The sequence below is a fragment of the Eutrigla gurnardus genome, assembly GCF_963514095.1.
Source record: "Eutrigla gurnardus genome assembly, chromosome: 12".
In the NCBI taxonomy this organism is placed as follows: domain Eukaryota; kingdom Metazoa; phylum Chordata; class Actinopteri; order Perciformes; family Triglidae; genus Eutrigla; species Eutrigla gurnardus.
Window position 1 is genome coordinate 13,482,664 of NC_139926.1, and position 14,238 is coordinate 13,496,901.

At 40.4% G+C, this 14,238-nt stretch overlaps 1 protein-coding gene across 5 annotated transcripts in view; it reads right to left on the reverse strand.

Annotated features, from left to right (window-relative positions):
- Window positions 1–133: 133 nt before the first annotated feature.
- lims2 (LIM and senescent cell antigen-like domains 2) overlaps window positions 134–14,238 on the reverse strand; it is a 31,506-nt gene continuing 17,401 nt past the window's right edge. For 3 of the 5 annotated variants that reach the window (XM_084023639.1, XM_084023640.1, XM_084023638.1), the window contains exons 2-11: window positions 8,441–8,600; window positions 7,326–7,392; window positions 7,108–7,228; window positions 6,508–6,657; window positions 5,959–6,109; window positions 4,562–4,654; window positions 3,886–3,934; window positions 3,563–3,638; window positions 2,952–3,140; window positions 2,145–2,269 (exon numbers count right to left, since the gene is read on the reverse strand). In XM_084023639.1, the coding sequence (XP_083879765.1) occupies window positions 2,996–3,140; window positions 3,563–3,638; window positions 3,886–3,934; window positions 4,562–4,654; window positions 5,959–6,109; window positions 6,508–6,657; window positions 7,108–7,228; window positions 7,326–7,392; window positions 8,441–8,600 (1,012 nt within the window). In that variant the 3' untranslated portion in view covers window positions 2,145–2,269; window positions 2,952–2,995. Of the gene's footprint in view, window positions 2,270–2,951; window positions 3,141–3,562; window positions 3,639–3,885; window positions 3,935–4,561; window positions 4,655–5,958; window positions 6,110–6,507; window positions 6,658–7,107; window positions 7,229–7,325; window positions 7,393–8,440; window positions 8,601–13,121; window positions 13,485–14,238 lie in introns of those variants that run through there. The other 2 variants (XM_084023636.1, XM_084023637.1) reach the window with 2 other exon arrangements.

Here is a 14,238-nt window from a genome sequence, read left to right on the forward strand (position 1 = left end):
ATGCACTTAATTACACATAATTAATTAGGTGTATTCAACCACTAGAATCCTAATGACACTGCTAGTGATGTCATGTTACAATTAAGAGTGGTGAGAAATTGCAAGTCAAAAACATTACTACATGCACACTGGAAGTATTGACATACCATGTTTATTTAGATGAGTTGACAGAATAATATGGGATACAATGAAAATAGCTTTCCATTCAAGTCTAGAACATGCACTTTGGTGTGTTAACGTGAAAAACACTTTCTCTTGACAAGCTAAGATAAAATACACTGAACTATTTTTAGTGGAGCTGAAGTTCTGAGGAAAGTTCTACTTCTACGTGACATATGAGACATGTGCACAGGTAGTGAAAATCTCAGTAACATATGCTTTACAATTTCCATAACATAATGGAATGTGTTTTTCTATTAAACTATGTTTAAAACATAAGCATTATATGATAAAATACTCTTTCCCATTCGCAACAGTTGGCTTTCCTTCCTAAGAGGGTCTGAGCCCCGAGGAAGTCGGTACACCTCTCTAAGAGGATCACTTTCTCTGGATTACAAACAGCAGAGACACATGTTCTCCAACATCTAACATTACTCCCACATCCGGTCTCTGCACATGCCACAAGACAACATGCTGCAATACACAGTTACCAGTTGCCCTACAGTAAATCCTGCAACTGTGAAGCTCATTATGCTCAGTATTTGTTGACAGCGTGTCAGAGGTGAGGACATTCCCTTACACAAGATGTAGTGATGGCGATGAATTGAATGGCATTACTTTGCATGATGTTTTTAATATCCCGTCGCCATTATATATTTGTAACTGAACAGTATAAACCTGGCGTTTTTCAGTTGTATCAGATTATATAAGGTGGTAGAAGTGAACCTAATAAACTGGTAACATAGTGTAAATACTAGTTTACACAGAGATTGTCTCACACATAAAATGCTAAGCACATAAGAAGGCAATCCAACATACTAAAGGTGATGGTGGAGGCTACAGTATGATGCCAATAAACTGTAGATGCAAAAACAAATTCTAAAGTTATAGAGATGAACACAAAGAAAATACATATTAATAATCCATAAAATAATACATGTTGGTGTAAAATAGGAATATTAGAGATACTATATACATATTCAATAAAACTGTATTTTGCCCGACTTTATTTTGGTGAACTCCATTTTTATACAAGCGTATCAGTAACACGTGGCTTGGCTTCATTAGACAAGGTGCAAGCAGATGAACAGCCTGTCAACACACAATTTTTTTTTTGGTTTCATTTTCATGTTTCTGTTCTCTTAAAGCTCATGTGTCATTTAAAGTATAGGGCCCTCATCATCTTTGTTTAGGTTGAATACATATAGTGAAATAAGGCAAGCATGTGAAAATATTCTGCAATATCTGACCCTAAAGGCACTGAACAGGTTCATTTTAAAACTACTGTCTGGCTCAACCAACTCTGAACCTAACCCTGAACTCTGAGTTGACCAACTCTGAGATGGGCAACTCTTGAGTTTTCTGTTCCAGAACAGCTGTTCTGAATTAGTTCAATTACCTCCGAGTATGTAAACTCTGAGTTACACGTGCCTGTCGACACTACAAAGCCATCATCAATGCTCCTATACTACGATTTATTATTATTATTCCGTGTTTATGGAGAAAACGAGCTCATCCTTAGAAAGCGGAGCAACGTAACTGCATCAAAGCAGAGATAGTTGGCGTGGCAGACATTTACTGCCTGACTTAATGCGTATAACTGAATGAAACAGTTGATTGATCTACAGGTGATAAGGCTTTATTGTCAGGTAGACATTGTGACATAGGTGTAGTCCCACAGGCACCACAAGAAAGTGGCTGCAGCTGAAAATGAAGCATAAGATTATTGTGCAAATACGTAGACTAAGGCATATGGTTTGGTTAAGCATATTAAACAGAGTAAATATAAGTTGCTATTTCAACACAGAAATGTCCTTAAACATTTCAGAAAACTCCCTTTTCGCAAACAAATCTAAAGCGCTCTGTAAAGAATGTGGGATTATGTCCGCGATATGAAATGTTGAAAATGTAAGTTAGAGAATATTGTTTAGATAACTCAGAGTATCCCTCTTCTCGGGGATAACAAACTCGGGCGGGCCCCTGCTGCTCAGCGGTTTACTTCCGGGCAACGGTTTCAGACAGCTTCTTCAGTCTCTTCTTCAGCTCCAGAGGGAATTTCTCATAGCACTTCTTACACACTGGCTTCATGTCAAACTCCACAAACTTGTTCCTGTGGAAAAGACAGTTAAAGCCACTGTTACAATTTGAATGTTTAAATTGCATCACTCTGTGTCAATGCTATGACTACTAGCATGAAAAACAGTTAAGTAACTAATCTGAAACACTGATAATCATACATTTCATATATTTCATATTGTTAAAAAAAGACATTTGCAACAGCATGACATGCATTTTCGAAATATTTTATAATAAAACAACACATTATGAGAATTGTGAAGCCTCGGCAGAGCTACATTGTAATCGACGAGTGCGTTTTGGTTGTTTTCTGTATTAAAGGCCTTTAATTCCAGTGGCGATCTCTCTAAACCTTCCCCCCCTGAGCTGTCCTGGACGACGTTTGTTTCCCAAAGAAGATAATCACTGGCAGGATCAGGGCACGTGTTAAACCAGGTGGGACCTCGGCACTTCCACAGCTGCGGCCAGAAAACTGCCGGAAGTGATTAAGGCTTTACTCTTTACTCCCAGACAGACCAGGAGACCCAGGAAACAACACATTCCCTTCACCATATGACTGATCTGATTTGCCTGTTTGCATAGCAGAGTTTACCACAGTACCAGCCTTAATCCTGACTAGTGTTTCTGAATGAACCAAGCATAACCGTCACATGAGGAATAGAAAGGGACATTGATATAGCAAAAGAACAGAAACGGAAAGAAAGATTGAAACTGACCAAAAGCAGAACAGTGGAAGTGAAGGGAAAGGAGACAAAGCGGATCACAGACACATGGGTATCAGTAATTTCTTCTTCTTCTCTTTTGAGTCGCGCTCGCGCTTTGCCAGCCGCCGTTTCATGTCGTCCGGCAGGCGATCATAGCAGTGCTTACACACTGGCTTCAGATCCACCTCCACAAACTTATCCCTGATGGAGCAGGGAGGAGGGAGATAGGTTGAGGGGTGTGAAAGAGGGGGAAGAGCAGAGGAAGGGCAGTTTGAGAGGAGAAAAAAAATAGAAGGTAGGAGGAGGGGAGAAGAAAGATGGAGCGGACAGGGGAAAGAAAAGTGGAGCAAGAGAACAAAACAAGATGGCAAAGAAGAGGGATAATGAAAGTGAGGATTGAAGAACAGACAGTTAACAGCAGCATACAGTCCCAGATGCAGGGTAATGAAAGAGAAAAAACGGCAAGCAAAGAGGGAAAGTCACATAGGAATTATTGGTAGCCTTCAGGGAATGTAACTAATACCAGATATGTACATAATCTTGGTGAAATGTGTGGATTGGTTCAACTGTACATTGATGCGATCAATGTTACAGTGTGTCTGGTAGACTTGTGTATTACTCACTTGAGGGTGAGCTTGGTGTTGCACGTAGAGCAGGCAAAACAGTTGACACACCAAGCCTTGTTGAGGGCAGACACCACTGATAAAAACAGAACAAACACAGTCACATGAGACACCATTCTAGAGTACCATCATATGACTAGAGTTAAATGGATTTGCTTTAGTCATTCAGAGGGAAATGTATGAGGCAAGAAATCTGTACACAAAGTACAAATCAAAATATGGATAAAAGAGTACAAGGTACACTAATGAACACTGATAAGAGACATGTGACCACGCCACCCATAAAGCATGATGTATTTTGCAATAAAAACAAGTTTTCTTACCATCTCCTTCAATAACACGATTGCAGTGGTAGCAAACATCTCCAAACAGCTGAGTATCACGAAGGCAGAGAAACAAAGAGTGAGCAACACTGCGGCACATCATGTTAGGAAATTTTGCAACACAATGCAGGGCTGCATATACTGTGACATGCTGTGTTAAAAAAAACACATTCACAAACACAGGCTACAGAGGCATTTTTTAAACTTTCCTGGAAGCACAGGTATTGTATCAGGGGAAAAACAATCGAACACTAGGTGGAGTCGTTGCATTGACTAAATGAGGAGACTGGTTCAAAGAGTTTCTGAAATTATTTTGCCCATACTAGTGCATGCAGTATTGTACTGATATTGTATAAATATGTGTCTTGAAGTTCTCATAAACAAAGAAAGCTACACTGAAACAACACTGAATACCTCACATATACTGGTGCAATCTGAGTATGTGGCTCACCCAAAGAGATTATCTTTTTCTTAGATTTTTCCATTTAAATGTCTGCCAGTTGTTGCAATTCAAAGTGAAGATCAACTGTAAAACTGGTGCATTCATGTGCAATATTAAGGACGTTAGAAAAAATGACTTTGGACGTTGGATCATGAAAGCAATGCTGCAACTCAAATATGAGATGTGTCTATCTGTGTGTTTAACATGTAAATCCCCAATACTGTTGAGTTTTACCTGGTTATAGTGTGTTTCACAGTAGGCCAGGCCCTTGCGTTCGTAGTGACGGTGTCCCAGGAAGGGTTTCTCACACTTAGCACACACAAAATGCTGCAAACAAAACCCACAGCCAAGCACACAAGTGTTAGCACAGCCATCAGTCAGTACATGGACACATTCAGACTGTGCTACAGCACAGTCTGGCTTAGACATTATCAGGTCAGTCCACAACCAGATCAGTTCAGTCCAGATGCCCTGGCTGTAAATGTGTCCAAACAGGATACAGATGGACAGAAAAGATGGCTCTAGAGGGCGCACTAATCCCCCCAACAGACGTGTGAGGAATTAATAGTTGAATATGACAAGCATTAAAAGGGGATGTATCCCATTTCTGACAATGTCCTCTCAAACACTTGAATGAGGATCCCTCATGTGTCTGTATGAGGACACCATTGATGAGTATAGCAGAGTAGGGTTCCACCAGTATGGATTTTAACTGCCAAAGCAAAACTGACTTTGATAGCCATTTGTTTTGTATCAATATTCTGACATATAAGAATCTACCTAAAATGAATAACAGAATTCCCCAGAATTATATTTGTGTCGTGTATAAAAGCATCTGACAGAGCATTGGATATCAACCGCCTGTAGATCATGCTCTAAGACCAAGGTATTGGACAGACAGACACTAATTGATGAACTATTAGTGTAACCCTTGTATGGAGGCTGGGTGAGTCTAGCCAGGCAGGGAGAAGGGAGACACGGGGCAGCCATCAACGTCAGGCCAATCCTAAATCTGCTCACCATGTCAAAATGTCTCTCACAATAGGCACGACCACCTCGTTCAAAAAACGGGTGACCCTGAAATGAGCGCTCACACACAGTGCACACATGGTGCTACATGTGGAGAAAGGAAGGCAGGCCATAAACATGTGAATAGAAAGAAATAAAATATGAAGACAGGAGGTGGAATGATGCCAGACTGGATACAACAAAGGGAAAGACAGAGTTAATGGAGGAAAGATGTATACATCTCAGAGATGGAGCGCACTGAACATAACTGTGGGTATAAAGGTGGTTAAAGTAGAGACACACATGGCACATATTCAAATGAACTCATTGGAATTAAATGAATTAAAAAAAGAAACAAGAGAAAAATCCATAAAGGAAATATTGTAAATATTGGGAACCTCAGAGACTTCTGTTTGGTTCTGTATATATATAGAAAACAGAGTAATAATAATTTCAAACAGAACATAGATACCATATTATTCAACATGAAAATATATCTGGAATAATCAGACAGTCACCAAACAAATACAACAATTTCACCTTCTGAAATGTGAGTGTGAATCTAGTGTAGACATTAAAAGAAGTGTCTCCTAAGCTTCAGGTAAGCCAGACTAACACCGTACCTCCACATGCCACTGTTTGCCCATGGCATTAACCACACGGCCCTCGATGGGTCTCCGACAGGCCCCACAGATGGGGACACCCATCTTGTCATGGCAGGGCAGACAGTAGAGCTCCCCCTTCAACTCCCTGGCATCAGCCGTCAGCTCTTTACTGCAGACAAGTAAACACAAGGTCAACTCTGCTTTCAACCAGGTAAAACAAAATAGCATGTAATCACGTGCCACGAAAATGCAGAAATTAATGATTTTGAAGTTGTACATACAGTATATGCACAAAGAAGAAAACAGGAAAACATGACTGCAATTACATAGTTTGTCCACCAGCTGTCTTTGGTCCATTTTGCTGCATGTGTAAGTATTTGTTCCAAGTGTGGAACTAAAAGAATTCTATGTGTATGTTTGGGGAGCTCTCAGGACTATTCGCAACCTGACACAGCTTGTACCCACCATCTACTTTAGCATCTGCTCCTCCCTCTGCCTTCACGCTCTGAATGATTTGCGATACGGACACAGCTGGATAGGTTTGTGTGTGTGAATGTGTGTGTTTACCCGCAATTGTTGCAGTTGAAGTGATCAGGGTGGTACGGATCATTCTTGAACAGGAGAGGCTGCTCCTCAATAATGGCGTGGCACTTCTGACAGATATATTTCCCGAGGCCCCGAGCTTTCTCTCTGTTGTGACACGGACGGCACAGGTGCCTGGTGGGAGAGAGGGGGACACGACAGGAAAATAATTACAAACAAGACACAGGGATACTTGGTTGGACACTATACTGATCTTCTTGGATAGATTATTAAAGGTGTGAAGCTCTACAGAATAGTTGCAGCTTCAAAGCTTCCTTCAAAAAGTCACATTTGAATTCTAAATCAACATTTGAATGCTACGCAGCTTTTTCTTCTGCATATCTATTTCTGAGAAAATTCACAAAATGTTTTTATCTAAAAACAATATTCTGCTTCATTCCATACTTGTTGGCTTTAGCCTTTCAAAAACAAATTTTGACATAGGTGAAAAAAAAAACTAGAAATATCAGTAAAGATAAAACAGCATCAGAGAAAACATCATCCTGTCTTGCAGGCGACGTAAACTGATATAATTCAACATCTCTCACCGGTGGAACGATGGCAACTTTCTGTAGAGGAACTCACCTTCCAGCATTCTTTACGAATCCAACATCGGCGAGCACAGCCTGGCAGATATCACAGCAGAAACAGTCTGGATGCCAACTGTTGTTCATAGCCTTGATCACACGGCCAATGATGAACTCACCTTGGAGGAGGACAGAAGATAATGGAGAACTATATAACACTGAAAAAGTAAGGGTCAGGAAAGACATTGGATGTGTTACTGTAGTTCCTGTACTTACCACACTGGTGGCAGCAGGGAGCAAACAGCATCTGGAAGTCATGTTCACAGTATTTCCTGCCTTCAAACTGTCAACAGGATTCAAACAATTTGTACAAAATTAATTAAAGCCTGCAGCTGTACATTAACAGCTGTTTTCCAACCCCTATATAGACAAATATATTCTTAAATTCTTACTATAGTGTGGTCCAGGGATGACGTATTTTTGTAGGTCAACCCAGAAGTTAGAAGATTTTTCTATTGGATTTTGGAATATTGCAGAAAAGAAACTCCGGGGCAAACAAAAGTTTATGGTAGGTTTTGTTCAGCAAGAGTATTAAGCTAGTATTAGGCTGTAAATGAACTACCACTTATCTAAAGACTGATGAGGTAATTCTTTTTCATTTTCTTTCTTCTTGAAATCTACAAAGCCAGTACGATCCTGCTTCAAACGTTTCCTCCTACATTAGCAGGCTACTACTGTTGCAGAGGTTAATGCAATGACCTTGAAGTTTGTATTGATTGGTGAACTGGAGACGCCTTCTCTTTGACAAAATGATTGAACGGAGGAGCATCAGGTTCTCTGGCGCCTGCTGGAGAAACATCTGGCCTTGCATCAAGGCTGGGATGCAAAGAGTTTACTGGAATGGGCTTTTAATAATTCGATTCAGCATTTAGATTGTGCTCACTCCTCTTTATTTACCACAACGTGACCGAGCATTTTGATTCTTTGTCTGAGGAATGTGCACCAACAACAGCCGTACACTAAACAGTGATTCAACTGTCTGGAAAGAGAAAGCCGTTTCATAGACGTTGATTCATCGCAACAATTTGAAATGTATCTTAAGCTTAAAACAAACAAGTGTAACCATGGTTACATTTATATTTTTAGAGCAATGTCTGTGTCCAGGCAATAAATACAAACATCTCCTGAACCTACTGCTCTATCCACACATGCTTGAATGTTGATGGTTCATCTTTAGACGTGTCTATACCAATCTCAACTTAAATGCACATTGTTTATTGTATATTTGTTACCCTATTAGTGTAATTAAACCTTTCAGTTACTGCATCCTCTATATTTTATTCGATGATGAATGTCACACTAAAAAGACACGGGTGAAGCCAAAGTGTTACCTCATAGAAGAGTCCCTCAGGGAACTGTTGGAAACACTGGGCGCACACAAAGCATTGCTCGTGGTAAAGTTCCCCGTTGCTGTTCACGATCTTCTCAGCGGGGGCGAAACCACTCTTGCAACGCTCACACATGGCATTGGCCAAAGCATTGGCCATGTTGCTGAGAAGAAGAAGAAAAACATAAATCAGTATGAGAGTATGCTTACATAGATCATATAATAAGAGGAAGCAGGGATTACAATATCTAGGCTACAAAATAAAATGAATCATACTGCAGCTGATACAACAGAGCAGATATGTACATTTACTGGAAGCAGGTTTCAGAGCAATTTGTGTTCGACATCTGACATACTATAGACTATATTCACAATATTATTTGAATTACAGTATATTTGAGCCTATTTTTTTTTCTGTTGGTTTGTTTCATGGTACTGGTATTTTTATTTTAATTGGTACATTTCTTGTAAAACCTCAGTTCAACCTGAAATGGCTCAAAGAGAGAAATGGTCTGATTAATTTGTTAGTTTAGTTTGTTAACAAGAAGATATTCTTTCTTCTTTATTGTACATATACATTATAAATCTTGATATGTCCAATTTAATAAAACACAGTGTGTCTGCTCTTTATTTCTTCACACATTGGTAGATGGTTTCTGTAACTCATCTTTCTTTGGAATTAGCCAGGGTCGTGTCAGGACACACCTAACGCCAATGATTCAACATCAACCACACGTTGTTCTCCTGTCAGGAACAGCTGGAAGATGTACTCAACACAAGCAGAAAAGAGGAGAGAGGTGGGAAAATGTGATGCAAGATATTATCAGCCCATGCAAATGGACACACATTATCTTGGTTCTAAGTTTATTTTGGCTCTGCTTATCAGGGTGTGGGGATCACTGAGGTGGGGAACCTACATGGTGTTTTATGAGAGTCAAGCTGAAGTTACAGTGTATACATCTGCACTGTTTCAGCAGTGTATTCGTAAGCCTGTGCTCACACTATGAGTGGCACGACAACAGGCTAAAAAACACATTTTCAATGAAAGCCACATGAGGCCACAAACTGAAACCAACGCTCTGATGTGCTACAAATCAAAGCTGAGCCGGCCTCAACTTTTTTCAGCGCTCTAATGACGCGGTGAAGCAAACCAACCGTATGCGTTGGTTTTGTTCCGATCAATCTAAAAAAAAAAATGCTGTTAGTCAGTTTCCAGTACTATTTCGACATAATTACGTCAACGAGCACTTGAGCAACACGGACTCCGGCCACCCTCAGCTGTTTGGTTGCTTGTAGTGTAAACATGGTATAAGTGATGAATAAGAGTACATGTGGGCCAATAATACCGTATATTAATCTGCCAAAAACACTAGTTTGACGCAGTTCGTGACCGTGACCGAAGCCAATCCTGCAGTTTCTTTAAACAATCCGAACTGTTTTACTGCTTCTATCCAAAACATGACTGTAATAAATCAATAGGGTAGAGCCCCTGGCTAAATATCGTTTACAATGGAGGCACTGGTGCCAGGACCTGAAGCACAAATGTGGTCACACCCCAAAACCTGCCACAATGCTTCATAAAAAAAGATTTACACATAGTCACATTTGTTTGTCACATGAAACCTTTGAATTCACTTGTTAGTACTAGAAAACATCTGATTGACACTGGACTTGTAATGATTGTTGACATTTCTTAACAGGAAAACGCAGCTGATGACCACATCACTCACTGCTCAGTTTCCATTTACACACCTAGGTTTTATAGTTGTTGACATGGTTTGGTAATGTGAGAGACGGGAAGTCACGCTAGCACTTAAATACTGCTCATGGGTGGCTGATTGGTTCAGTATGTATCTGACTAAATCCACGATGATCCTATCATAATAATAAGGATGAAAACCATGCGTTCAAACCGCTCTCACATACCATTTACATTTGGTCATAGCAGGACTAAAACATTTGTAATTCAATGAATTATGGTCCCATTTTATTGAGTAAGTAAGCCACCATGGATGATAAGAGGGGTGTTACCCTCTTAAACATTATTATATAATAGTATTATAGAACATTAATTACACCCATGCTTACCCTGCAATGATATATCAAAATGCTGCTGGGTAAAGTGCATACAACAGTGCTTAATGAATCCAACTGGAAGGAAATGGGGACATGTTGCATAAAGGTGTTAAAAGAGGAAAAGGAAGAACCGAGTGACAGGACAATCCTGGAGTCTCTGCTTTGTTCGAAAGGTCAGAATACCAAAGTGTATCCAGGCAACGCACGCACACACACACACACACACACACACACACACACACACACACACACACACACACACACACACACACACACACACACACACACACACACACACACACACACACACACACACACACACACACCGTTTTTATAGAGCTATGCCATCTGTTCATATTAACTTGCTAAGATCAATTTGAGAATTAACAAGAATTCCAAACACTCCCACACACTGCCCATCACCTCTTATTTTTGTGCTTTACTCTAAACTGCTAAGTCAGATGTAGGAATAAACACAGTTTCCATCTGGGTCCACTCCTCAAACTTATCAAATACATGTTGTACTATAAACCCTATCCGACCTGATATCACACATGCAGACAGCCCTGCCCTATCCAAAGGATTTTGGGGAGGAAGTGACACATCCCCTCGGCATTTCCCACCCTCCTATCTGCCTCTAGCACCCTGTATGAGAGGGTAAGCCTATGAGTAGTTGAAGGACTAAACTAAATAGTTTTTCTTCATTAAACTCAATACAATGGCCAATTCTCAGAGTCCTTATTAACTTCGAGCAGATTTGGACAGAGAAAACAGTGTAGGTAGTCGTTAGTGTTGCAAGACAGACACCAGCTTTCCCCCAACTGCCAGTTGTGTTCCCTGTGCTCGAGCCAAAATACCGCCGAGCAGTGAGCACTGATCCTGTATCCAACAGTGGTGGCAAAGTGCTTTATCCCCGTACACCATACCGGCTCCCCAAACGGTGTGCTAACATTACCGACTTTAGTAACAGTACTTTTAGTCGAATGCTAACTAAACAATTGTGTGGTTTGCACCTTTATGGTGGACCAAAATGTCCACTTTTGAACATGTGATGCCTTCCTCATAGACTTTATTTGGATGTAATTTTTAGATTAAACATCAATTCATGGCAAAAGTTGGTATCGTAAGCAGAAAAAGGTTGAGAGCAGGTTTCTAAAATATCCATATGACTCTCTCACCTTGTAAACGCCACCATGCTGACCCGTGACTATAAATGGAGGTTGGTTGTCAGTGAAGGGAACGGGTGCAGACTATCACTTCTGTTATGAATACCTTCTGGTCCCTCTACCCTCCCTCTGCTGGTCTCCATGTGTCTTTAGTTTCCTTTCTTTTGCATCTCCCCTACTTTCTCCTCTCTTTTCAGTGTGCTGTACACATCTGCAAACACTAGAAGACTATAGGCAGTAAAACAATCCATCATAATTTTCAAATCTTGTGACAATATTATGGAAAACTGAAACTCAGATATTGCTGACAGCTGTCTGAATATCCAAAGCTCATTCTTCCTGTCTAAAGTTCTTACTGCATATTATTTTCATTGTACATTTTCATTATTTTTCAAACCAGAAGTGAAAGCTCCAACCCCCAGGTTTTTTTTTTACAGCAATTCACCCTTTCACAGAATACGTCACAGTACAGGAGCTAAAGACGTTCCAACTTCTGTTTCAGAGGGACTTGTAATGTCTCCATGACTGTCATAATCTGCTCAGTGTTTTTCCCACCTGAGCTCTAACACCTTCACCTGAAATTGTCTCCAACACAGAGAAAGAAAACTCCAGGATTCAAAATGTCCTTTTCACAAACCCGTGGGTGACCCCATGTCCATGTTTTCCTATAGCCGAGACAGGTCAGAAATATAGTATATATATTTAGCCTGCCTGCCCCTCACATGCACATACTTAGAATGCCAGGTGGCAATATTCTACTTTGCAACTTGGCACACAAATAGTATGCAGGAAGGGCTATTAAGCACAACCCATCTTAAGCAAATGGCACCAAACATGGCACCCATCTTAAGCAAATCAAGCTGGCTGGTAACCCAGGCTACTACAATATCAGAATTCTTAACATTCTGTAACACTACAGTAAGCTCATTGCATACACACTAATACCATGTCAGCATATGAGCAGAGTGAAATTCCTAAACACACACACACATCCACTGCTTCTCACCATTGTGTCCTGCTATTAAATCAACTGTCTTTTGGGTTACCAAAAATGTATAATTCTCAATCTGTGACAGTAATGTAGCGTAGCAAACATCACAAGCTAGGGAATCAAACCACTCCTTTCCTGGGATATGACAGTTACTACAAGATAATGACAATCCGGTATGGAGGTGTGCCCGTGAGAATGAAACAGCCAACTATCATGTTCGATCAAAACTAACTCAAATCTTTTCACACCACACTATTAGGATTTTTCTGGTGAACCATCTCATACAGTATATAAAAGAAATAACGGAAAGATGTTTTCACTAAGTATGATTAAAGGGAAAAATTACAACAATCACATGTATTTTCTTTTAAAAGGTCAATTTCGCCATCTCAACAAACCTTTAGTTACTAACTACAGTGCTCTAACTCCTGTCTTTTAACCAGTGTACTTACAAACGAGCATAAAAATCACAAAACTCCTTATAGACTTTGACATCACTCTTTCGTCTCTGGGACTTGGATACCGGGACCTCAGCCTCTCCCCCATCACCACCCTGGAGGCTCTGGTGGTGACCGTTCCTCTCCCTATGAGGAACATGGTCCGGGGCCTCTCCATCCTCGGGAATTGACGGCGGCAAGACACGACCGTTCATCTCCATACTCATCCGCAATGGTCCAAATATACAGCAAAAGTCCACCTAACACCTGTATCAAAGTCACTGCTGGGAATTAAAACACTCCAATAAAAATCCTCTGTAAGTTTCCAGTAATGGGAATGGCGATCCAGTAGGCAGTGGGAGCTGTAATCCACATAGCAAGAAGGCAAACGAAACACTGATCAGATTGCACTGGGAGTACTCTCCCTCTCTCACACACACACACACTCCCTCTTTCCCTCATTCCCACCTCAACCCCTTCTTTTTTTTCTCACATACTCACTCAGTCTCTCCCCCTGGCACACTCACTGTCTATTCTTGGACTATTACTGAAACTAAAGAGCCCACCCTGACGCCTATCCAAACAGAGGTCACTGTGCCATCACACTCAAACACACACACACACACATATGCACACAGGCATACACACAAACCATGGCTATATAATTGATTTTTAATGTTTGGCATCCCTGATATCCACAGCATATGTTTGCTATCAATCTGTGATATAACAGAGAAATAACAACGTGGCTCCAACTCCAAATATTGCGCAAAGTGGGAATGTCGCACAAGAAAGTGAAGAAAACAATCGGACAATAACATAACAGATAACACATTACCGCATATTTTAGCCATAAACACACTGGATCAAGAAATCAAGTGGTAGTGCAGCTGAAATAATTGAGACTAACTGAAATATTGTCTAATCAGTGTGACCCTCCTGATATAACGTGATGCAGTTTGTTGAATGACATATTTATAGTGTAAAAGATCATTTCTACACAGTTTGGGATCTGAATCTTAATTTGAAAATTATTTAATGCAGAAATCTTACAAAGCTGATTCCGAGTACATTGCATTCTCCCTTGGTTGGTTTAGTCTTTTACATTTGCAGCTATACTCTATCCCCACTA